Source organism: Hemitrygon akajei, chromosome 13 (assembly GCF_048418815.1).
Source record: "Hemitrygon akajei chromosome 13, sHemAka1.3, whole genome shotgun sequence".
Lineage (NCBI taxonomy): Eukaryota > Metazoa > Chordata > Chondrichthyes > Myliobatiformes > Dasyatidae > Hemitrygon > Hemitrygon akajei.
The window spans coordinates 85,761,493-85,788,435 of NC_133136.1; the positions used below are offsets into that span (position 1 = coordinate 85,761,493).

The 26,943-nt window shown below is 38.7% G+C and overlaps 1 protein-coding gene across 2 annotated transcripts; it reads right to left on the minus strand.

Annotated features, from left to right (window-relative positions):
- Positions 1–2,117: 2,117 nt before the first annotated feature.
- LOC140738025 (uncharacterized) lies at positions 2,118–22,933 on the minus strand. Of its 2 annotated transcripts, none has more exons than XM_073065001.1 (2): positions 22,848–22,933; positions 2,118–9,780 (listed from the first exon to the last, which is right to left on the minus strand). In XM_073065001.1, exon 2 carries the CDS (start codon positions 9,460–9,462, stop codon positions 3,994–3,996), a length of 5,469 nt encoding a protein of 1,822 aa, XP_072921102.1. In that variant the 5' UTR covers positions 9,463–9,780; positions 22,848–22,933; the 3' UTR covers positions 2,118–3,993. The 2 variants fall into 2 exon arrangements, with proteins under 2 accessions (XP_072921102.1, XP_072921101.1); XM_073065000.1 differs by having other exon boundaries at positions 22,809–22,926.
- Positions 22,934–26,943: the final 4,010 nt, after the last annotated feature.

The following is a 26,943-nucleotide window of genomic DNA, read 5'->3' on the forward strand; positions in this document are numbered from 1 at the left end:
CCATAACTTCCCTACTTGTTTCCCTTACCTTACACAATTCAATATCCTTCTCCTTGGTGAATACCGAAGAAAAGAAATTGTTCAAAATCTCCCCCATCTCTTTTGGCTCCACACATAGCTGTCCACTCTGATTCTCTAAGGGATCAGTTTTATCCCTCACTATCATTTTGCTATTAATATAACTGTAGAAACACTTTGGATTTATTTTCACCTTACTTGCCAAAGCAACCTCGTATCTTCTTTTAGCTTTTCTAATTTATTGCTTAAGATTCTTTTTACATTCTTTATATTCTTCGAGCACCTCATTTACTCCATGCTGCCTATATTTATTGTAGATATCTCACTTTTTCCAAACCAAGTTTCCAATATCCCTTGAAAACCATGTTTCTCTCAAACTTTTAACCTTTCCTTTAAACCTAACAGGAGCATAAAGATTCTGTACCCTAAAATCTCACCTTTAAATGACCTCCATTTCTCTATTCCATCCTTCCCATAAAACAAATTGTCCCAATCCAGTCCTTCTAAATCCTTTCCCATCTCCTCAAAGTTAGCCTTTCTCCAATCAAAAATCTCAACCCTGAGTCCAGTCCTATCCTTCTCCATAATTATATTGAAACTAATGGCATTGTGATCACTGGACCCGAAGTGCTCCCCAGCACATACCTCCATCACCTGACCTTTAAGAGACTGCATGAAAATGCCAGGGTATCAGCAGTATCTGAGATACTCAACCTCTCCGTCTGGCACCAACAATCATTCCACAAAGTCATTTAGATCACATTTCCTCCTAATTGCGATGTTTGGTTTGAACAAGCTGTCAACTGTGAAATTGCCTATAGCAGGGGTGATTGATAAGCTTGTGGCCTAAGGTAGGAGATGAGTTATACAGCTCTCGTTACATGCACATGCAGTTCAACTCTGAATGATTATGCAGAAAGTTTGAAGTTAATAACTCAACTCCTTCTGCCTTAGGCCATGAACTTATCAATCACCCTGATGAGTTATAAACTAATGAGTTATTAACTTACAAGATCTGTATGCTTCATGACCTCTGGAATAAGTGTCGTGAGGGGACTACGTTGAAAAATAAATGTGCTAGGTTTTCTAAAATTGACTCCTTCTACCTTAGGCCACGAACTTATCAATCACCCTTCATATTGACAAACCCAAATAGAAAATGTACACCACAAATCTATAAAATTCGTTCTATAAAATTTGTTCTTAAATATAAGAACAAAGGTTAAATTTAGTGAAATGAGATTCTATCATGCAACTTTAAAGTTCTACTATTTTAAAATCAAAATATTTCTAAGAGAAATATTAATACATAATTTAAAATGAAAAATTAAATTGACATTTTATTCTGTTTCAATATTATTTAAGTTAATTTCAGACAGATAAATGCATTCACAGAGAGAAAAAAAAAAGACTTAAAATTGTTCTCATTTTTCATTCAGGTTTTCTTCAATGTAATTAGCAGCATGGTCCATAAGATTCCTTTAATATTTCTGTCTATTTTTTGGTCATTTAAAAAGCAGCTAATATTTTTTGAATGAAGTCACAGTTGTTCCCAATTTGAATCTCTGGTATTCTTCTATTGTCTGGGGCTATCTAATTCATTGAAACCAATTTTTTTTTTTAAATTGTCACTTTAAACAGCATTGAGTCACTTACTGTACATGACTTCTGTAATGCAGGCAGTTTTTCAGTTGTTACAGAGTATCTTAACTTAGACTAAACAAGCAAATGTTTAGTCTAAGCAAATGTAATGTTTCAGGAAAAGGAAAGGCATGATCAAACTAGAAATCTCAGTACCTTGTAATTTTACAATGGTTTATAAATATAGACCAAAAACAATTCCACAAATAAGATTCTAATTCAGAATTTATATTGGTAACAGATACAATTAATGGCATGAAATGTAATTTAAATGAAAAAGCAGTATTTTTCCAAAATTAAAAATGAATACAAAAATATTTCATACTGGTAGCACAGGAAATTAAAAGTTTTCAACAAATTTAAGTGTTTGAGCTCCAATCTGTCTGTTCTTTAGAAGCGTTAAAGATATTAAAGTTAAAATATGTCCAGAGTAAAAAGCAAGTGCTCAACAAAAGCAATGTTTTAAAACAAGAACATCTCCCAGTTTTGTTTATTATGCCAAATATAAATTGAACAAATGCAAAAACATCAATTTCTTGTACATATTTAACTGTGGTGTTTAATCTACTCTACAAATTATTGCATTGAAATTCATCCATTTGGGAGCACTAAATTTGCTATATAACTAATGTCAGCACATTGCACACCATCTCCAAACATTTACCGTATTCAATTGAAATCAAATATAATGTTGAAATTAGTCAATCTTACAATAGTACAAAAACTAAAACCCAATGCATGGCATACCAAATCCCTAATTCATTCCAATGGAATGAAACTTGTGAGGTATAGTACACCAGGGGTCACCAACCCTTTTTTGCTCTGTGGACCAGTTTAATATTGACAATTTTCTTGTGGACCGGTCGACGGGGGGGGGCGGAGAGGGAGGGGGGGTGATGGTGTTAATCACGACCGGAATACAGCGATACTCCAATGGGGTTCTTTATGTCCAGTCTATTCCACAATTTAGTTTTCGTGGTTATCAGCACTAGCTTCTGTCCCGCTTGCTCACGTTTTTTTCGCTCAGAGAACTCAATGGGTTTGCTTATAAGTGCAGGGTGCTTGGACTCAAGGTGCCGAAGCAGTTTTGAGGGCTTCATTGCCTCATTATACAGCTTCCGGGCCCGAACGCCAGCCTCCGCCTGCCTGCCGCCAGACACCTTGGCCAGGTGCGGCTGGTCATGGGTGGGGTGAGTGGACAAGGTAAGGGCCAGAGGTCCCCATGCCGGGGTCGCAGTGGTCGCAGTCCAGAGAGAGCGACCGAGCGAGCGAGGAGTGCAACAGGGAGCGTGCCTGCCCTCTTTGTAGGTAGGTAGGATCTATCGGCCGACAAAAATTTCGTTCGAGGGATGACTTTCAGTAGATCGCAGCACGGTAGCTGCTCTGCTACTTACGAAACCCTGGGCCCGAATTAGGTCATCTGCGAATACTTTAGCACTGGGGTCCCCACAAACATTCAGTGTGCTAAACAGGATTAGAGGTGGCACCCAACTGTCTGCGCTGCAGGCCAGTAGCATCAGCACGTCTCGCCGGCCGCGCGAGGCCATGATCCCCGGCATGAGGGTATCATTGCGTTTAGGCAACTGATGACCTCACGTGCACTCAAGTTCAACAGTGGGCGTGACAGGGAATGAGGAAAGGTGCAGCTGACTGATATCGTTTCATATCGACAAATCATATCGTTTCCTCGTGGCCCTGTAGCACATGCTTTGTGGCCCGGTGGTTGGGGACCACTGTAGTACACCACCACTAACACTTAACACTGCTGATGGAGATGAATTTCATGGCATATTTTTCAAAATGGTGCACATAAATACTTCAGACACCACCTGCCCATACATCAGAAATGAACATTCAACATTTCACCAAGTGCACTAATAAAATGCCAAAGTATTTCAAAACTGTGCAAAAAAAGCACTTGTTTCATAAGTTAGTTCACTTCAACTCTACAAAATGTGAAGTATTAAATAAGAGCAAAATGAATACAGAACTTAGAGCAAAATTAAGAATCTCTAAATACAAGTTCCTCATTGTACATTCAGTATTATTTTCTTGTGATGGGTATTACATTAGAACATTCCAATGTCTCTTCCAACTGTAATCCTTCAATGATAAATGATAGAATAGCTTTCCTTTTGAATATTCTGCACTGCACACTTTGCCAAGGGACAGTAAACTACATTACGTAACTTACATTACCAAGGTATAATTTATATCAAAGTTAAAGCAGCATTTAAAGATTTCAAGCCAGTAAGTGAGCCAAGATGTATGATTCTACATTGTGTGTATTCTAGGCTAATACCAACTAGCGTTCTTAAATTTCTGGATCTGTAATTATTGATTAGATTTCCCTTCCACATCCAGTAATTCAGCTCCATTTCCTGTTGTTTCTTGAATGGTGGTAACATCGTTCCAGTCCCGAGTGGCTTCCATTAAATGACGTTGCCCATGAGCAATCCATTCTTCTTGATCACAAAACATGCGTCCACAAAACCAACAGTGGAATTTAAATTGCAAATGCTCATTTTGAGTATTATTCACAATCTGATAATTATTTTTGTGAATCTTTTTGAGTTTCATTTTCAACATAAGCCTTTCCTTTACTGGACTGACTACCTTGCAGTTCTGCCATTTATCATGTAAAATACTTTGATTTGCAATCTCTTGTCTTTGTTGCTTTTTCTTTAAATTGAGAGAAATAACTGTTCTCTCCGATAAAACCACTTTCAGTACATGTCCTCTGTACTTGCCTATAGTTTGCATTACATTTGTTACCTCTTGAATATCTACATCTGGATGGTTTAACACAACTACAGGCTGATTGCGGCGAGGACATTTCACCAACTGACTGTCATTAAATGGCTTGAGTCTCAGCTTGCGGGCAGTCTTTAACAACTCCAACTCACAAATATCAGTAGCAATGGGAACAAGATTGGGTTTTTTCTCTATGTTTTTTAAATGCTGTACTTGATCTGTTTTCCCTTTCCTGGTACACTTCCGTTTCAATGGCAATTCTTCGCTGTCCTTCAGCTGCTGAGATTTCTGATGAGCAACTAAGTTAATTGTAGTAGTATTACATACGTTTGGTTGGTCAATCAAATCAGAAGACATATTACAGCTCCTGTTTGCCTGTTTTGCTTTGGGAGAGTAATTACTTACAGAATTAGGTTCTTTGCGCTTCTTTGTCACTAATGGTGCCTGCATGTCTGACTTTCTTGTTGTGCTTTCCGAAACCAACGAAGAGAATTCACTCAATTTTTGCAACTGGTTGACAACCTCGCATCTTGCCGCAGAGGCTTTTTGTTTGGACTCATCAGCAGCATTTAATACTCTAAGCACAATACCACTTGAAACAACCTTGTAAGTGGCTTCATGTCTTGTGCAGTCAGTGTCTTTTATTTGAGGATGAGGTGGTGGTGCACTTTCAGGATCAATTTGGGGTTCTGTGGAAGGGACTGGAAATGCAGAAGTACATAAAGGAGGAATTTCTGGCATAGATTGAAATTGAGGAATTGGACTTAGCACATTCTGCCCCATGTTTGGTTTATTGTTCCTAATTCCAGGCCCACCTTCCCAAAGACAGTTTGGTTTATTGTTCCTAATTTCATCAGTATTTTGGGAATTAACAAGATGATTAACGCATTTAGTCTGATTAGATGCATCAACTGGTACAGGGAAGCAATGACCATGGTTGATACTTGGAGATAACACAGAATGTGTTCTACTGCTGTTACCAGGTAACTTTAATTGGACTTTTTTATGGTTGCTTTGGTTGCCTGCAGGAAACAAGACTGAGAGTGAAACATTCTGTAGTTTTGTAGGTGGAAGCGTTAACTTTTCTGCAAGCTGTGGCATTTGGCCAAGGTTGTGAGGTAGCTGTTCATGGTTCTCAGCAGCATCAGCAGAGTTCACATTTTTAGAATTTGTGCTTGATGAAAACAAAGAATCTTTGTTATCACCACTAAGCTGATGGCAGAGTTTCACTGAAGGCATTGCAGCACTAGGCACATCTGTTTGTACCTCTTCTGAGAAATGACAAATATTCTGAGAAAAGGAAACACGCTCAGAACTGCTGCCATTTGGTTCACAAACCTTTACAAGTTCAACCTGATCCTGAACTTGTTCTTCAAGAACATTTGTTACCCCTGAAGGAGAAGGTGAAAGTAGGAAGTTGCTAGTAATATTATGCGAAACAGAAGGTTTCCCAAATCTGTCTGACAATGGAATGTTTGGCAGTGATTTGCTTTGGATGGATATACCATCTGGGGATAAATTCCACACATTTAGTTTCGGGGAAGAGACCGATTTAGTTTGGTGGTTCTGTGTCAGAGTTGTTGAATTTTCAGTGGAGCTAGGCGTGCTAATAAATTGGTTTATCTGTACAAAACTATTGACACAGGTGGAATGCTCCACTATTGTGTTATTACAGCTTGTAGGAGACTGTCCTAAACATACATTGGAACTAGTTTGATTTAAAGAAAATTCACCAGAATCCAACCAATCTGCATCTTGGGTCATACGGACATCATCATCAAACTGCTCAAATCTATGTGCAGAAGAACATTCTTCGATCTCAATAGGTGACACAGGCGGTAATAAGGAAAGACACAAACTTTTATCTCTGGATAATTTAAATTGGTTTCGACTTTCCACTGATCGAACCGCAGTGGTACCAAGGCATACATCTTCAGATCTGGATATATGCTCTAGATTCTTATGATGTGACTGTTCACTTTTCTGGCATTCTTTATTTTTCTTTCTTTCTTCAGACATATTTGATGGATTTGTACAATCTGCCTGAATCAGGGGACATAAATCGGGTTTTAGGATCTGTGCAGAAGCAAATAAAGGGCTGTCTTGGATATTGTCCCATTGAATACTCTCTGGTATATCTGTACTGGAGCTAAGAGAAAACACCGAGGAAATTATTGGCCATTGTGTATCAACCAAATGGTCTTCAGTGGACTTGCTGCCTTCCAAATCATGATGGCTATCAAAATCACTTAAGTCTGCATTAACTGTAATGCCTTGTAATGTATCCTGACTATAATGAGCATCTGGGTTAATAGATAAAAATCCTTTTTTACCTAGTTCATTGTCATCATGTACTTTGCTCATGACTGCCAGACTGCTAGTTGACTGAGAAGTAAACATGTTGATAGGAACTCCTGCTGAGCTAGGACAATTAATATTTTTTTGCAAATCCTTATGTGTTTTTGGTTTTGTAACCAATATTTGGTTATTGTGTCCTGACTTGTTGATATCATTGGCAATGGTTTCCCCATGTTCCAATGAATTTAACTGCATGTCTGGCATCTTCCTGTTCTTTTCATACTTTTTCAGTGTATGAAGCGAACTGTCTATGTGGCAGACTTCATTACTACCTGGTGGAAGCATGCATGATGCAGATATGTTTCTAAAATTCTGTACTACAGCACAACACATATCTTGATTTTCAAATCCACTTTTAAAAGCTTCATTAATGGGTTGTTTGTTAACAATTTCAGTTCCCTGACATATCAAATGCTCTGCATGATTTGTATCTTTGGATACAAGTCTGGGTTGCACAGGTGAAAAATTAGAAACAACTTGAAGACCATGGTTTTGGGAAGATGAAGCTGTGACATTCCTCGACGAGGCAGAAGATACCTGCATCTGTGTAGCCGTACTATTATCAGGAGATGTAGAGAATGATTTAATACAAAGCTGTGTACTGGCTTCAGTTCCATTGACTGGCAAAGATTCCACTGACCTGATTGCAGTTTTGCAACCAGAACCCATTAATTGGTTATCACACAAACATACGTCTGGTTTTGGGAGCACTTGCACGACCTTAGGCAGCTGTACAAATGGTTTTTCAGAAGCTTTGTTAATAGAGATGACTTCAAGGCATGTTCTGTTGAATCTTGATGGGAAAGGTTGCTCACAATTTGAAACAGATTCTTGTCCTTTGCCTGTGGCAACTTCATTAGTTAAATATGGGCTCTTACTTTTCTGCATTTCCTTATGTCCGGAGAAAGTTAAGGATTCATTATCAACTTGAGTAATAATCTCTTGGGTATCTAGATTCAAATTAGGTACAATGGTTTTGCCATCTAGAACACAATGCACTGCTTTTCCCAAAATATTTGGTGATAGAAAGCCATTCTGCTGTGAAGCCCAAGTTGAATCAGTTGTGACTGACTCTCCGCCTTGCAGTTGGTCTGTAATTACCTTTTGTTTCCATTTTGGATTACTTTTGTTTCTGAACTCCAATGTGGAAGAGCTTGTTGTTTTATCATCTAAAATATGAGAAGTTGAATAGATTGTCTTAGTATTCATTACCATACCATTCTGATCAGCGTCAAAATCCTCCTTCAGATGATCAAAATGGGGAAATAAATTATGATCAACAATTTTTGGAAGAAATGTAGGTGAATTATTTGACATGCTGCTCTTTTGTCGATTTGCAAGTTTTATGTTCATGTCTTCTTCCATTTCTTGTGAAGAAAAAGGCGCTATTCCTGATGCATCAGAGCCTAGGACAGGGCAAGCACTTGCTGAGGCTTGTGGTATTAGCTTGAACACCAATTGTTGCTTTCCATTAACAGATTTTATTTCTATTAATTGAGCCAAACAATTTGAAGGAATAACTACTTGTGCTGGGGTAACCAAGGTTAAGGGAGTACCAGGCTGAACAACGTGCTTAGAATTTGCAAGTACCTGCAGGCGAATCCTTCTAGCATCTGTGGAAAAACAGTTCGAACGTTTAACATATTGCACAGTTTTATCACTGCACTTATTTTCACCAGAAACTGTGATATCTGCCTGTGGAAGAACAGCAATATCCAAGTCCTGGAGTTGACAGGAAGTCTCCTGGGGATTTGGAGCCATATTCACCAAATCTGTCACTTGATCATTTAAAATCATACTGGCAGAATTTTCATTTTGTGAAGTTGTTGTTTGCTTACCTTTTAAGCCATTATTCGGTTTAGGGAAAGCTTTCTTATGACCTTTCCGCATTGGTAGAACGAGGACAGATCCACCATTTTTTACAATGTCTCTATGCACTCCCTTGGTATGTTTCACAACATAATCCTTTCGTACTGCACCATAATCACAATACCTGCATTTAAAGGGAAACGTTCCAGTATGTTGTACAGAGTGACGTTGGAATTCTCCCCTTGTGTAACAAACATGATCACATCGTCCACATTTATACTGTATTTCATCATGCCTCAGCGTGTGTTTTTGAAACTGAAGTGGATCTTTTGTTGAAAACCTGCATTTATTACAGTACAATGTATCTGGCTTTAAATGTCTGGTTTTATGTTGTTTTCCCTCTACACGTGAGGATTGACCTTCCTTGCCATTACCAGGACCTGTGCTTAAAGGACTGTCCACTTTATGTGAAATTGCATGAACATTCATTCGCTCCACATCATCCACAGTGAAACCACATTTGCTACAAACAAACATGGGTTTATCATCAGGGTGTTTCTGTTGACAATGTTCCTTGAGTTCTGCAAAGCTGAACTTCTGAACATCTTTACACTTAACACAAAACATTAACATTTCAGTAATCTGTTTTCCATATGCTTTCCGATGATCAGAACTTTCTGTTCCCCTTTCACTCATTACAGGGTTCTGTTTAGCCTTCTGCTGTGCAGGATCAAGAAGATTCTTCATTACTACAGCCTTTCTTGCAGTCTGCTTTCTTCCAGTACCACACTTCATTGAGACATCTGTATTACAAGCAACACTCTCCTTCTGTGAAAATCTTTCCATTTTTGGCAGCAGTATTCTTAACCACTTAAATTGCATTTTTTGAGTTTGTTTAAAATTTCAGTATGTTGGTAAAAGTAGATTTCAGAAAGAGCAGAGTGATGCATCAACTCTATAACTCTACGGTAGCAATTCCAAGCAAACATTTGCAGTGCTCCAATTGTGTTCCAAAACATGCAATTTTTTTCCCTTTTAAATCAGCCCAATAAAAAAGTCACTTGCCACGATACAAATGGCGCTGAAATGAAAAATGTGTTTCCTTCTTGCAGGTGTTCTTGGAACTCCTTTTTGTACCATTGCCTGAATTTCGAATCAACCAGGATAGTTAATCTTGAATGGCGTTGGAAAGGTTTCTCTCTAAAGAAAAAAATACACAAACTAAGATAAAATCTTACAAAATCACTGCTGAAGAAATCATCAAGATAAAATCACTGTTTACTGTCAACAATGAAAATAGTGACTTTTCTGAAAACACAATAAAAATGAAATGTACATAACTTTAGAAGGACTTGTATAATAAAAAAATACTAGAAATATCTCCCTCACAGAAATACATACAACAGCATCTTCATGGAGAAAACACAGTAAAGTTAGAGCTTTCAGAATTGAAATCTGAATACTCTCTTAAAAATTTCAGTTATGGTTTTTGGAATCTTTAAAATCAAGGTAATCAGAATGGAGACCCATTGATATCTTGGATATTTTAAGTACTAAAGAGAAGCAGTAGATGAGAACAATAGAAGAGGCAGTCAAGGGATTTGGCAGCAAAGATGAAAATTTGACAAATTCTTAACCTGGAGCCAATATAGATTAATGGCAGGTGATGTGATGGATGGATGGATGGAATTTAGCAGCATTTTGGCTGGCCTAGTCTACTGAAAATGGATTGCAGAGCTAGTAAAAATAGTCATATCAAGAAATAACACAGGCATGGAAGAATGTTTCAAAAGCAGGGGCATAGTAGTGAATGGTTTCACATCTAGAATTAAGGGGTGACAATCCTTTAGGTGGTCCATCCAGCACTGGGATTAAATTGATGAACAAGTTATCCCTTTATCAGTTTATCTCTGTGCTCCTTTGAAAGGAGCACTGAACACATTGGTCAAAGTGTAAATTAGGCCATTGGTAGTGAACTGATGTCATGGAGTGCACTAGATGTCAAATGCAGCATTGAATGGAAGATCAGAAGCTTGATAAATGAGATTTTGAAAAAAACAGTTTTTATGTAAACTGGAAGAAATTTTTCTTCATTACACTTGGATTTTGAGGTGCAAAATGGACAATGGAATAAGGATGAAAAGCAAAACAATGATTTTATCTGTGATTGACACAAGATAGTAACACAATTGAAACAGCAAATGTAAAAGGATTAGAGGCTTTTACTGGAGGAAAAGATTAAAGGTATGAGAAGCTGCAACCGCATAGACCACAACAAACTGAGGCGGAGTTTGAATTTACCAAGAATTAAAAAACTCTGCAGTGTAGCAGCTGAGACACTAAAAGAAAATATATTTCAGTGAGAACATTTTGAACAGCTTAAAGTTTAAACAGGATTTAAAGGCCCAAGAAAAACAGCTGGTGAGAATTAGTAGACCATGAAAACTCAAGTGTGTGAAACTCATGTACTCTTCTCAAAGGAAAAGCAAATGCACCTCAACAATTTATCAACAAGTGTAAAATCACAGACTAACCCCAGTTTCATTACAGGAAAATGGGATCCAAATTCAAAACAACAGCTCTCACAATTAATAAAAGGTCAAGGATTAACCAAGCTGTAGATAACAATTTACATGACTGCAACATAAAGCACTCAACGGCTTCCAACGGTGTCAATTTTCTTCCAAGTATGTTGATTCATAAAGAATGTTTCCAAAATAGAATAAAACTTTCCTTTAAAAGATAAAATGATAGTAATTAACCTACAAATATCTTGCAAAGATAAAGATACATTCTTTTGATATAGAACTTAAAGGTTGTTTAATTTGTCATTTTATAACAATGTGTAACTATTTACATTATTTGAATTAATTTAATAAGATATAGGGAATTTTGATTGGACAGTGTTGAATACAATTACAACATTTCATAGCTTGTTTGGCAGTGGTGAGAGGAGGAGGCTGGCATGTCAAGGAAAACATTTCTTTTAGCACAGTTGCATCAGAAATCTGCCTGAAGGCATATTGCTTTGACCCCTTGGTTTGTAAATTTACAGTTTTTCATTTTTTTGCTGAAGTTACATCTCTAATATATTCTGGAAATAATGAAAGATTTGATACAAGTGCTTTATTTCAACTACTTCAATCAAGCTATAAACAGTTCTTAATGCATTCACATCAGCATCAGTGCTTTAAAACCGACTTTTACTGATCTATTATTTAAATTAGCTGAGCTTTACTTCTATAGATTATAGCACCATACTTTCTTGAACAGCAGTAAAAACTTTCCTGTGCACCTAATCTACTTCTGTCTCATTATTATCACATGCAAATCATTTGAAATTATTTTCTTTAGTCCTTTTAATGTGATGGAGACAGATAGTCTGTTTAACCCAAATGCTAAAATGACTGTATTGCCCAAATATATGAAAACTGAAATAGATTTCAAATAGTTATGAAATTAACTTTGTCTTTCATTCTTTCTACTTTCCCTCAATCAGAATAATTGAATAGTTTCTTTCTTTTTGCAATTAAAACAGTTTATCACCCATGGCATTAAATACAAGTTATCAGAATCAGGATACTAATTCAATCATTTTGAAAATGTCTAATTTTGAATGTAAATTTTAGTTTCTTTCCACTATTAATAGGAAATAAAAGATGCAGGTGAGCACCACGACACTAGTTGCTTAATAACATAGTCACATTAATACACTAATGATGCAGAAAATACATATTCAAATTCCACCAGATTAGTCTGATTATTTAAATCATTGAAATAGAAGTGGTGAAGCTATAACAAACTCAAACGGTTTCAAGAAAACTTACCAATATTACTCAGTTTTGTCTATTTAACTACAATCTTAAACAAACATTTTTTTTTCCCCCTATGAATTATCTTTTCTTCAGAGGTAGCAAGCCAATTAGCTACATCAAAGCACTGCCAATACTTCAAGATGATACTAAAGACATCCCTAGGAATCCAAGGCATTTACCCTTTTTGATAGTGGAGGTACTGTCAAAGCAGCTTTGCCAAGTTCCCATAAGGTCTCTTGAAAGAACTATACAACATTATTACAATGCTCCAGCTAGATGGTAGGCACAAGAGATTCTGCAAATGCTGGAAATCTTGAATAATACACCCAGGCAGCATTTATGGAGAGAAATTGACAGGCTATGTTTCAAGCAAAAACCCTTCAGCGAAACTAGAAAGGGGACAGAATCTGAATAAAAAGGTCAGGAAGGGGGGAAAACAAAAGTTGGTGATAGGTGAGACAAGTTAAGGGGTAAAATGGGTGAGAGGGAGGGGAAGTGATGCAAACCAGGAGGTTATAAGTGGAAGAACTAACGTGGTAATCCAACAGGAGAGAACAATGGACCAAGGAATAAAGGAGGTGATGGGCAAATCTTGAAAACAGGGGAAGAGAATGATTCCCCATTCCAGTTATCCTCTCACCTCTTCTCTTACCCTTCTCTGTCCTCATGATCTATCAGTCTTCTGGTTCCACTCCTTTCCTTTCTTCCATGGTCCACTGTCCTTAGATCCCCTCTTCAGTCCTTTACCTCTTCCCCCATCACTTCCCAGCTTCTTACATCATCCCCCTCCCTCACCTACCCACCTTCCTTTCCCTCACCTTTTTTCAGCTGTCAGCTGGTACTCCCCTACCCCCACTTTCTCCTATCTTCTTATTCTGGCTTCTGCTCCCTTCCTTTCCAGTCCCAATGACTGTTTACTTCCCTCCATAGATGCTACCTGACCTGCTGAGTGCCTCCAACATTTTATGAGTGTTGTTGCGGTTGAATAGGCTGCATATTCTGGGTGATAGCCAGCTCATTTTCCAGGCAAATGCAGCAGACTGCTACTTCTCATTCATGATGCTCTATGTAAATGGTAGAAAGTCTTCATGAATCAGGGATGAGTCAATTGCTGTAGAACACCCAAATCTGCCTTGATTTTTGCACTCACACTATTTAGTTATGTTCCACTGAGTTTCTTGTCAGCAGTGACCATCCAGGACATTGACAGTGAGAGAAATAGACGATGGTCACAGCCATTCCCTGATTTTTTTTTGTTATTGGCACTTAACTTTGCTTCTATAGCAAGAGTATCACATTTATCATCCCACTTGTTGATCAGATATTCCAGAATAAGGGACTACTCTCTCCCCCCCCCCCCCCCCCCCCAAGAGGATGAAACTGTAATTGATGATTTCAGTCCCTTGTGCTCACTGGGTCCCTTATAAATGATGTTCAGGGAAAGTATTAGCCTCCAACGATTATCTGTTCATACATAATATTGAACCCAGCCAATAGATAATTGTCTCCTGATTCCATCAACTAGGACCTCTTACAGCCAAAGATAAGACAAGTCAAATGCTATTTTGATCTTACACAAAACTTAGAAATACAGATAGTTGGTCAATAGAAATAGAACAGTACAACACAATACTGTGATAAACCAATTAAATTAGCAATCAAATGGCCAACTAAATTAATCCCTTATGTCTACACGATGTTCCTATCCTTCCATTTCCATCATATTTCTGACCCTATCTAAACATCCCTTGTAAGTCCCTAACATATCTGCCTGTACCTCACCCCAGGTAATGCTTTGCAGACACCCACCACACTGTGTTAAAAAATTTGCACTTCACATCTCCTTTGAACTTAAATGCATACCCTTTGGCAAAAGACATTTCAACCCTGGGAAAAAGATACTGTCTATCTACTTCATCTGTACTTCTGTTAATCTTATAAACCTCTGTCAGATCTTGCCTCATTCTCTGCCAGTCTCCAGAAACAAGAACAACCCGGTTATCCACATGCCCTCTAATCTAGGTAGCATCCTGGTAAACTTCTTCTGTACCCTCTCCTAAGCCTTGACATCCTTCCAATAATTGGGGGACCAGAAATGTATGCAAAACTCCAGATTGCAACCTAATTAATTTAATAAAGGTGCAACATAACTTCTTGATTTTTGAGTGCAATACCACAAATAACAAAGGCAAGCATGCCATATGCCTTCTTAACCACTCAATCATAAGACCATAAGATACAGGACCAGAATTAGGCCTTTTTGTCTAATCTGCTCTGCCATTTCAGCAGTGGCTGATCCATTTCCCCTCTCAGCCCCAATCCCCATATACCTTCATGCCCTGACTAATCAGGGATCTATCAACCTCTACCTTAAATATTCCCAAAGATTTGGCCTCCACAGATTCACCACTCTCTGGCTAAAGAAATTCCTCCTCATTTCTGTTTTAAACAGATGCCCCTCTATTCCGAGGCTGTCTCCCCTAATCTGAGACTTTCCCACCATAGGAAACATCCTCGCCACACCCCACTCTTTCGAGGTCTTTCACCATTCAATAGGTTTCAATTAAGTCACCCCTCATTCTTCTGTATTGCAGTGTATACAGGCCCAGAGACATCAAATGCTCTTCATGACAAGCCATTCAATCCCAGAATCATTTTCATGAACCTCTTTTGAACCCTCTTCAGTATCAGAAAGTCCTTTCCATGATAAGGGGCTGAAAACTTCTCATAATACTCCAACTGAGCTTTTATAAAGCCTTAACATTATATCCTTGCTTTTATATTCTAGTCCTCTCTAAATGAATGCCAACATTGCACTTGTCTTCCTACCACCAGCTCAACCTACAAATTAACCTTTATGGAATCCTGCACAAGGACTCCAGAGTCTCTTTGCACCCAGATTTTTTAAAATTTTCTCTCCATTTAGAAAATAGTCTACCCTTTTATTTCTTATTCCAAAGTACATGACCATACACTTCCTGACACTGTATTCCATCTGCCACTTCTTTGCCCATTCTCCTAGTAAGTCTTTCTGTAGCCTCTCTACCTCCACAAAACCTGCCTCTCCACCTATCTTTGTATAGTCCACAAACTTTGCAACAAAACCATCAATTCCATCATCCAAGTCATTGACGTAAAATGTAAAAAAAAATTGCAGTCCCCACACAGACCTCTGTGGAACACCACTAGTCACCAGCACCCAACTAGAAAAGGGTTCCTCTCTCTGTCTCTTGCCAATCAGCCATTGTTTTATCCATGCTTGTATCTATCCTGTAATATGTGGGCTCTTAACTTGTTAAGCAGTCTCATGTATGACACCTTGTCAAAGACCTTCTGAAAAAAAGTGAAGTACACAACATCCACACGATTTCTCCTGTGTCTATTCTGCTTGTTACTTCTTCAAAGAATTTCAACATGTTTGTCAGGCAAGATTTTCCCTTGAGGAAACCATGCTATTTTATCAGGTGCCTGCAAGTACCCTGGAACCACATCCTAAATAATCAACTCTAACATCTTCCCAGCCAGAGGTCAGACTAAATAGTCTATAATTTCCTTTCTTCTGCCTCTCTCCCTTCTTGAACAGTGGAGTGACATTTGCAACTTTCCAGTCTTTCAGAACCATTCCAGAATCTAGTGATTCTTGAAAGATCACTACTAATGCTTCATCAATCTCTTCAGCCACCTCTCTCAAAACCCTGGGTGTACACCATCTGGTCCAGGTAACTTAGCTACTTCCAGTTTCTCAAAAACCTTCTCCCTAATTTCACACACTTGACCCCTGTATGTCTTCCACAGTAAAGACTGATGCAAAATACTTATTCAGTTCGTTCACCATTTCTTTGTCCCCCATTACTAATTCTCCAGCATTATTTTCCTGTGGTCCGCTATCCACTCCCACCTCTCTTTTACATTTTATGTAACTGAGAAAACTTTTGATATCCTCTTCAATATTATTGGCCAGCTTATTTTTTATTCCATCTTTTCCTTCTTAATAACTTTTTTTAAAGTTGGATTTTAAAAGTTTCCCAATTCTCTAATTCCCGCTCATTTTTGCTCTATTATATGTCGTCTTTGGCTTTTATGTTGGCTTCAACATAAGACATAGGAGCATAATTAGCCCATTCAGCCCATCGAGTTTGCTCTGCCATTCCTTCATGGCTGATTCTAGATCCAACTCAACCCCGTATACCTGCCTTCTCACCATGTCTTTTGATGCCCTGACCAATCAGGAAATGATCAACTTCTGCCTTAAATATACCCATGGACTTGGCCTCCACAGCAGTCTGTGGCAGAGCATTCCACAGTTTCACTACTCTCTGGCTAAACAGAAATTCCTACTTACCTCCATTCTACAAAGTCACTACTCAATTTTGAGACTGTGCCCTCTAGTTCTGTATACCACCACCACAGGAAACATCCTCTCCACATCCTTTCAATATTCGGTAGGTTTCAATGAGATCCAAATTCCAGTGAGTACAGGCCCAAAGCTGCCAAACACTCCTCATGTGTTAACCCCCTCATTCCCAAAATTATCCTCATAAACATCCTCTGGACCCTCTCCAATGACAACACGTCCTTTCTGAGATATGGGGCCAAAAACTGTTGATAATACTCCAAGTGTGGCCTGACTAGTTTCTTACAAAGGCTTAGCATTATCTCCTTGCTCTTATATTCTATTCCCCTTGAAATAAATGCCAATATTGCATTTGCTTTCTTTACCACAGACTCAACCTGCAAATTAACCTTCTGGGAGCCTTGCACGAGAACTCGCAAGTCCGTTTGCATTTCTGATGTTTGACCCTCCTCCCCATTTAGATAATAATCCGCACTATTGTTCCTTTTTACCAAAAATGTCTTATCAAACATTTCCCAACACTGTATTCCATCTACCTCTTTTGTACCCAATCTTAAAATTTGTCTAAGTCATTCTGCGATCGCATTGCTTCCTCAGCATTACTTACCCCTCCACCTATTTACGTGTCATCTGCAAACTTTGCCACAAAATTGGCAAACAATGTGAAAAGTAATGTTCCCAATACTGACCCCTGACAGACACCAGAAGACACTGGTTGCCAAACAGAAAATACCCCTTTTATTCCCACTCGCTGCCTCCTGCCTGTCAGCCATTCCTCTATCCATGTCAGTATATTTCCTGTAATACATAGGATATTACCTGGTTAAGCAGCCTCATGTGAGGCACCTTATCAAATGCCTCTGAAAATCTAAGTAAATGACATCCACTGTCTCTGGCCACCCTGCTTGTTACTTCCTCAAAGAATTCTAACAGATTTGTCAGGGAGGATTTCCCTTTACAGAAACCTTGCTGAAATTGTCTTATTGTATCATTAGTCTCCAAGCATTCCAAGTATCCCACAACCTCATCTTTAATAATGGACTCCAACACTTTCCCAGCCACTGAGGTTAGGCCACTGCGCTACAATTTCCTCTCTTTCATCTTCCTCCCTTCTTAAAGAGTGGAGTGACATTTGCAATTTTCCAGTTTTCCAGGACCATGCCAAAATCAAGGGATTCTTGAAAGCTCATGACCAGCAACCACTTCAGGAACCTCTTTCAGGACTCTGGGATGTAGTCCATCTGGTCCAGGTGACTCATCCACCTTAAGACCTTTCAGTTTGCCTAGCACTTTTTCCCTTTGTAATAGCAATGGCATTCACTCCTACTCCCTGACACTACTGACCTCTGGCACACTGCTAGTGTCTTCCACATAAAAGACTGAAACAAACTACTTAATAAGTTAATTTGCCATTTCTTTGTCCCGTATTACTACCTCACAAGCATCATTTTTCAGTGGTCCAATATCAATGCTCACCTCCTTTTTATTCTTTGTATAACTGAAAAAAACTTTTAGTATCCTGCTTTATATTATTGGCTAGTTTGTCCTCATATTTCATCTTTTTCCTTCTTATACATTTTTTAGTTGGCATTTGCTGGATTTTAGAAGCTTCCCAATCATCCAAGTTCCCACGCATTTTTGCAACCTCACATGTCTGTTCCCTGGCTTTAATGCAGTCCTTAACTTCCCTTGTCAGCCATGGGTCCTAGCCCTGCCATTTGAGAACAACTTCTTCCGTGGGACATATCTATCCCGCGCCTTTTGAATTATTCCCAGAAACTTCAGCCACCTCTTCTCGATCATCACCCCCGCCAGCAACCCCCTCCAATCCACCTGGGCAAACTCCTCTCTAATGCCTCTGTAATTCCCATTATCCCAAAGTGATAATGATACATGAGATTTATGCTTCTACCTCTCAAATTGCAGTATGAATTCAATCATATTATGGTCACTGCCTCCTAAGAGTTCCTTTACGTTAAGGTGACTAATAAGATCTGGGTTATTACACAACACCTAATCTAACATAGCCTTTCCCCTAGTAGGCTCGAGCACAAGCTGCTCTAAAAACCCAACTCATAGGCATTCAACAAATTCTCTCTCTTGCAAGCTGACTACAACCTGATTTTTCCAATCCCCTTGCATATTGAAGTCTCCCATTACAATTGTGTCATACCCTTATTACATGCCCTTTCCAGCTCCCTTTGCAATCTCAACCCCACATCTTGGCTACTATTTGGAGGCCTATATGTAATTTCCATAATGGTTTTTTTACCATTGCAGTTCCTTGGCTCTACGGACAAAGATTCAACATTCTTTGACCCTAGGTAACCTCTTTCTAAAGATGTTAATTCCAACTCTTACCAATAGAGCCACACCACCAGCTATGCCTTGCTGCCTTTCCTTTTGATACAAAGTATATCCTTTAATGTTAAACTCCCAACTACGACTTTCTTTCAACCATGACTTAGTGATTCCCACGTCATACTGACCGATCCCTAATTGCACCATAAGTTTGTCCACCTTATTCTGAATGCTACACGCATTTAAATACAGCACCTTCAGTTCTACATTCTTCACCCTTATGAATTTTGCCTCTATGGTACAACTCAACTCTTCGCTCTGTCTGCAGTTGTACCCAATCATTGGCTTGCCTTTCCTTACAAACATATTACATCATCTACTTGTAAACCTGCTGGCTCATCCTCAGCTCTATCATACTGGCTTCCATCCCCTTGCCTATTAATTTAAATCACTCCCAACTGCTCTAGCAAACCTGCCTGCAAGGATACTGGTCTTAACATTCGAAAGGTTTGAGATCAGCACTCATTCTTCTAAATTCTAGAGAGTAAAGGCCCAGAGCAATCAATCACTCCTCATACCCAGAATCATTCTCGTTAACCTCCTCTGAACCCTCTCCAATGTCAGCAGATCCTTTCTTATATAAGGGGCCCAAAACTGCTCACAATATTCCAACTGAGGCTTCAGCTGTACCTTATAAAATCTCAACATTACATCCTTGTTTTTATAATCTAGTCCTCTCAAAATGAATGCTTACACTGGAACTGCCTTAATCACAGTTGACTCCACCTGCAAATTAGCCTTTAGGGAATCCTGCATGAGGACTCCCAAGTCCCTTTGGACCTCGGATTTATAAATTCTCTCCCTGTTTAGAAAATAGTCAACCCTTTCATTTCTTCTACCAAAGTGCATGACCATACATTTCCTGACACTGTATTTCATTTACCACTTCTTTGCCCATTCTCCTAATCTGTCCAAGTCCTTCTGCAGCCTCCCTGTTTTCTTAAAACTATCTGCCTCTCTACTTATCTTCATATTATCTGCAAATTTGGCCACAAAATCATCAATTCCATCATCCAAATCATTGACTTACAATACTAAATGCGATCCCAATACCAAACTTGCAGAACACTACTGGTCACTGTCAACTAATCAGAAAAGGCTCCCTTCCCCCCCAACTCTTTGCCTCCTGCCAATCAGCTAATGCTCTTTCCATGCTTGTATCTTTCCTGCAATACCATGCGCTCTTATCTTATTAAGCAGTCTCATGTGTGGCACCTTGCCAAAGGTCTTCTGAAAATCCAAGTACACAACATCTGATGCACCTTTGTCTATCCTGCTTGTTATTTCCTCAAGGAATTCTAACAGATTTTTCAGGCAAGATTAAGTACCCCAAAGCTACATCTCCCCAACCAGTGAGGTCAGACTAAATGGCCTACAATTTTCTTTCTTCTATCTCCCTCCCTTCTTGAAGAATGTACTGTATTTGCAATTTTCTAGTCCTCTAGAACCATTCCACAATCTCATGATTGTTAAAAGATCATTACTCCACAATCTCTTTGAGAACCCTAGGATGTGGTCTATCTGGTCCAGGTGACTTATCTACCTGACCTTTCAGCTTCCCAAGCACCTTCTCCAGAATAATAGCAACTGCGCTCACTTCTGCACCCTGACACCCTCAAACCTTCAGCTTACTGGTAGTATCCTCCATGGTGAAGATTGATGCAAAATACTTATTCAGTCCGTCTGCCATTTCTTTGGCCCCCATCACTACCTCTCGAGTGTCAACTTCCAGCTGTCCAATATCTACCCTCACCTCTATATATCTGAAAAAAAAATGTTTGATATCCTCTTTGACATTCCTGACTGGATTACCTTCATATTTCACCTCCTCTCTCTCCCCCCCCCCACCGCATGGCTTTTTTAGTTATCTTCTGGTGGTTTTTAAAAGCTCCCCAATCGTCGAACTTTACAGTAATTTTTGCTTTTATGTTGGCTTCGACTTCCCTTGTAAGCCGCTGTTGTGTTTCCTGCCTTTCGAATTCTTCTTTGGAATGTACTTATCCTGCACCTTCCAAATTGCTCCCAGAAACTCCAGCCATTGCTGCTCTGCCATCATCCCTTTCAATCAACTTTGGCCAGCTCCTCTCTCACACCTCTATAAATCCCTTTTTCTCCACTGTAACATCTCGTCTGACTTTGGCTTCTCCCTTTCAAATACAGGGTGAATTCAATCATATTATGACCACTGTCTCCAAAGGGTTCCTTTACCTTAAACTCCATAATCAAATCTGGTTAATCGTACAACACCCATTCGAGAACAGCTGATTCCCTAGTGGACTCAATCACAAGCTGCTCTAAAAAGCCATCTTCTAGGCATTGTACAAATTCTCGCACATCAACCTGATTTTTCCAATCTAGCTGTATATTGAAATTCCCCCATGACTGTAACATTGTATCTGGCTCCAGATGATTCAAAATGCATTATATAATCTCTGCCATTGTTGGGGCCTGGAATGTTCAAGCAAAAGCCTTATTTATATAATCCATAAACCTCCCGCACAATTTCTTAATGATATTTCTGAAAGCCAATGTGAATTCAGATTTGAGAAAGTTAGCTCCCTACTTCAGGCTTTCTCTGGAGCTTAACCTGTATGCAATCCAGCAAAGCACTTAATTATAAGTTTTATTTTGCATTTCTCAATGAACTGGCATCAGTCCCCCTCATGCATGACAACTGTAGTGAAATACTATCCAATAACAGGGTGTACCTGTGTACAATTTGCCACCAGCCACAGTAAAGTCCGTTCTAAATCCATTACATTCGGCAGTAACGATATTTTACAATGTTGATTAAGTCCTCTTCAATTGCATCTTCCTCTCAAAGATAGCTAGATAGATAGTAGTACAAATCTTCCTGTCCACAAATGCTTCAGTGACAAATCCACCAGCAAGCACAGATATACAGTCCACCCATCCCCCCCCCCCCCCCCCCACCACCACTTCTTTAGTTCTCCCTTTGGATGAAGAGTAACATAGTCAAATTATACCCCAGTTAAAAGTGAATGAAGTCTTCGGGAAATGTGGAAATAACATCAATATTACAAATCGGAAGTGGTTCACATATTTATGTGGGTAGAAGGGGGTAAAAGAAGTGAATGAAGGGAAAGTGGCAGCTCAGATTCATGAAAAGTATGAGATCAATCATGGGGCCCAGGAAAAGAGCTGTCGTTGCTCAAAAGAAGAAGAATTGAAGATTCAGAGTTTGAGTAAGTGTACGGGGTTGGTGTTATGTGTCATGAGGATAGTTTGGGGTGGAGAGGGAGGAGGTTTGCCGTGTCTCTGGATGAACAATGGTATGTATTACTGTTTGCCGACGGGGTGGGTTGGGGTACTCTGAAGAGGCCAGACAGTAAGATGAGCTAGAATTAAATGAAAGTGCCTGGAGAAATAAAATTAGGTGTATCAAGTGTGATGGGTTGATGTGTGGGAGAGGAAAGTGAGTGGTAAATCTTCAAGGGTATGGAGAGATACCCCGTCAGGTTTGGTTGGGGTACTTAGCACAACTGTCACGGAGTAACACTGCTGGAGCTACAGGGCAAGACCCCTCGCTATGTCAAAAACTCGCTTCCCCTCACCCAACAATCCCGCGCTTTCCCCTTTCCTCTATAGAAATCACCCGAATACATTCCACGTCACCCGGCAACCCCTCCCCAAAACAAAAAAAAATCCCCGTCTACCCCATCCACAACGAGACTCACGATTGCTGGCTCGGCTCTGGCAAATAAAAACGGAAGCACCTTAACCGCGACTCCCATCACCGGCCAGCGCCACCGCCGCTGCCCCCGCCGCCGCCGATGACGGACAAATAGTTCCCGAGGACTACTTAGGAACCGCTTCGCCGCACTCAACGGCCACAGAAGCCTCTCCGCCGCCGGCGACTCGCCTTTACAAGCTGCCATTGTGCACAACCGCCACCGGCGGCTCCTATTGGCTGGGCGCGCGACTATAGAAATCTACTGACGAGCTGTGAGGCGCGAGCGTCTGCTGGAAATAAACAGCAAGCATCCCCCCCCCCCCCCCCCCCCCCCCGCGCGCGCTGCATTCCACATCCAAACTCGCTCATCTTCCAGCCAGCGACCTATTTTCCTGCCGCCACCAACGTTAAAATATGCGATAGGGGAAAAACATTCGTCCCCTTGTAGGAGAAAAAAGGGACGAGTCGTTATCTATTCTGTAAATGTCAAAGTGCCATACAAAGAAAAATAAGCAAATATCTTAAAACCCTATTTTAAGTGTGTTTTTCACCTGATCTGAATATTTCCCCACTGCGTACTTGCATTTGAACAGCATTTTTTAAAAATGCTAGCGGAATTATGAAAACTTGCAAATACTAGCGCTTAGTTTGAAAGAAATCTGGATACATGGACAACACAAAGGTAGACTGGAATTTGTCGGCAACGTTGAGCCTAACAAATAGAGGCTTTCTTTTCGCTCTGAAATCTGCAAGTTGGTTTTCCGCTAGTAACATTCTGAATTTAAATTCACATTCCTTCCATGGCTACTACGGAATTCACTCCAAACAGATTTGGTGGCAATCCACGCGAAAATTGTTCAGAAAATATATTCAACTTCATTGTAAATACCAAAGACTAGAAACAAAATTTACGTCCCTGCAACATGACTGATGATAACTTATTCACGTTTATTTCGACGTGCATGACTCAATGCCCCGATCATCTTATCCTAGAAGCAGTTGTAACTATTTTACGATTCCATATACAGAAATGATTCGCCGGTAAGTTTTCCTTCCGCCTGTACAGATGAATGTGGTTTTAAAGTCCTCTGACGAACAGACAAGGACAAACAAAAACTTCCCACGATTAAAGGCTTCCGCACATCTAAAGAAAAAAATATTCTATGTTGTAATACAAAAAGGGAATCCTGGACATTTTATACCAACCAAGTCGGTTCGGAATTCTGTGCACGCTTCTTTTTAAAAAAAATTATGCCCGTCGATCAAGTGGAATAGCTGAAAATCATTTCGTTTCAGTGTTGATTGAGTGAATAGCCAAGGAGACCAGTAGCCGGAATCTCCACTGGCCTGCGTTCAACCCCATACCTTGTTTAGATCATCTACGCGTTTGACGACCGAGAGTCGGAATCTAACTAATTCACACCATGCTTCCGCCGTCATTTTGATGGGTTAGATCTTCTAATATGCATCAAGTAATATCTTTTAGAAAAAGCAGTGGTTATCTAGCAGAGAACGGGGTTAAAGTTAAAGAGATTTGTAAAGATATTGGGAGTAATTCAATTGTGTAATTTTAAATCTTGAGATAAATTCAAGATTTAGAATAAAAGAACAAAAATTCTACTTTCGAAAAGATTGTGAGGTAGAATGTATTATGAGTGATTATGACTGTAGAAATGAACGTGTCAACATTTAAGGAAGAGTAAACGGATGGTTAATGGAAAGATGAATGAATTGAGAAAAGGGCTTGTTCTCAGATAGAGGATACTTGAGCTGAACAGCTCAATTTTAAGTCCTAATTTCAACAACTAAAATCAAATTAGGTGTTTTGGGGGTTTTTTCATCATCACAAGTATAAATGTTCAGTAAAGGTAAAATCTTACACTGAAACATAAACTTATAATGGCCTCAAACCAAACTCGAGCTTCAGGAATTCTTCAAATTTTAGCCTGTAGATGCCATGAGAATTTTGAAGTCACTACTGTTCTAAAATAGATGCAAAGTATCCTTAGCAAGACAAAAATCACATCTTTATTTAAAAGGAAAAGCACTTAAAATAGAATTAAAATATTTCTAAACCAAAACACCTAGATTAATCAATTGGACCCTTGCTTTAGATTTCACTTAAGATTTTTTAAATGAAAAGTTAATAGCATTAGGATTGCTGTTATAAACACAGTGCACAATATTGCATGCAAGCATTAATCTATGGCTTTAAAATTTTATTTTGTTGAGCATTTTTACCTTCATTTTGGTTAAAACTAAACTGGTCAGTAGGTCTTTTGAAATGTGGAGATCTCCTTATTGATCTCAAAACAAAAATTCCAACCAAATATCTATAAAGTACTTAATTGTGGATATTATAATTGTTTAATCATTCAAAATCAAAATTACAAGAAAATTGTGGTTTCAAATTTCAGAGAGAAGAAGAAAAAAAACAAATCATTGCCAAAATTCAAGTAAACAAAATTAGTGCCAAACTCTATGAACAGGAACAGCATACATTGGACTTCAGAAGAATGAGAGATGACATTATCCAAACATACTATACATTATCCTCAGAGGACTTGACAGGATATATGTTAATTTTTTCATGATGGAAAAAGTCACAAACAAAAAAAAACATAGCTGTAAAATAACAGCCTAGTCACTTAAGACTGAGATTCACTATTTCTTCTCTCAGAGGGTGATGAATCTCTGGAATTCTCTGACCTCATAGGTGGTGACAACATTGTTGGATATATTCAAGACAGAGAGATATAAATACTTGAAACATCAAGAAACTGAGGATTGTAAACAAACGGTATAGAACAGTTAAGGTCAGTATAGATCAGCTATGACCATACAGAATAGAGGGGAAGCATGAGAGGTATGATGCCCACTCCTGCTTCTATTGCATTCTCGTATTATTGTGTTCCAGTTGTTCTATAGTTATCCCTACTAATGTGAAATGAAATAAAATTAATATATTTCGTTCAGTCCAAACATAACAAAAAACATCATTTACAACGATGATTTCATAGGACAAAATTACAACAAAAACATAGATATTCTTTAAAATAAACTGAAAGGGTGCAGGCTGAAGCTACAGCTTATTACACCTACCCTTCCTACTTATACAACAACATATTTGGCGTCAATCATCACATCAAAAACAAAAAATTTCATAATCTTTTAACACAAAATCCAATTCCAAATATAATTTATTTACATTACTCCCATTCATTTTAAATCATGTATTTTATTTTTGTTCATTAAATAATTTTTAAATAATTTGTAAACTTGCTAAGTGTAGTGTATGTTTTTAAATTCTTACTACAACTGTTCTATAGATTCACCCCTCTGACTGAAATGCAATGACTTTTTACATTTGTTCTTATCCTTTGTTTTTGAAATATACATGTTCCTCTTAAATCATTGTTGACTAATGTAAAGGGACAATTTAAATAAAACAAGGAATAATGCGCTTAAAATATTTCTATTTAGTTTAACCTGCTTGATTATAACAAAAATGGCACGGAACAGTTGTTATTGCAAAGACTTTGATTTGTTTGTGCACAGAACACATTTCTACAGTACAAATCAACACTGTATTGACTTAGTAAGTCTTCGGTTTATTCCCTCTATTCCCAATTGTATAATGAATACATCTCCAATGTTTCTTAAAACGCATCAAAATTGAAATATGGAAATTTTATATTACTTCATACTGTTCAGCAGGAAATTCAAAATCATTATGCAAAACATGCAGAGAATAAACTGAATAAAATTACACAAATGGATTTTAATTTTGGGTTTCTTAAATCCATGATTATAGCATACAGTTTTGTATCCAAATTTATTTCTTTAACATCTCTGAAAAAGTTTTACTTTAGAATAATAAGACCATAAGATATAGAAACATAGAAAACCGACAGCACAATACAGGCCCTTCGGCCCACAACGTTGTGCTGAACATGTCCCTACCCTAGAAATTACTAGGCTTACCTATTGCCCTCTATTTTTCTAAGCTCCATGTACCTATCCAAAAGTCTCTTAAAAGACCCTATCGTATCCGCCTCCACCACTGTCGCCAGCAGCCCATTCTCTCCACTCTCATCACTCTCTGCATAAAAAAAACGTACCCCTGACATCACCTCTTT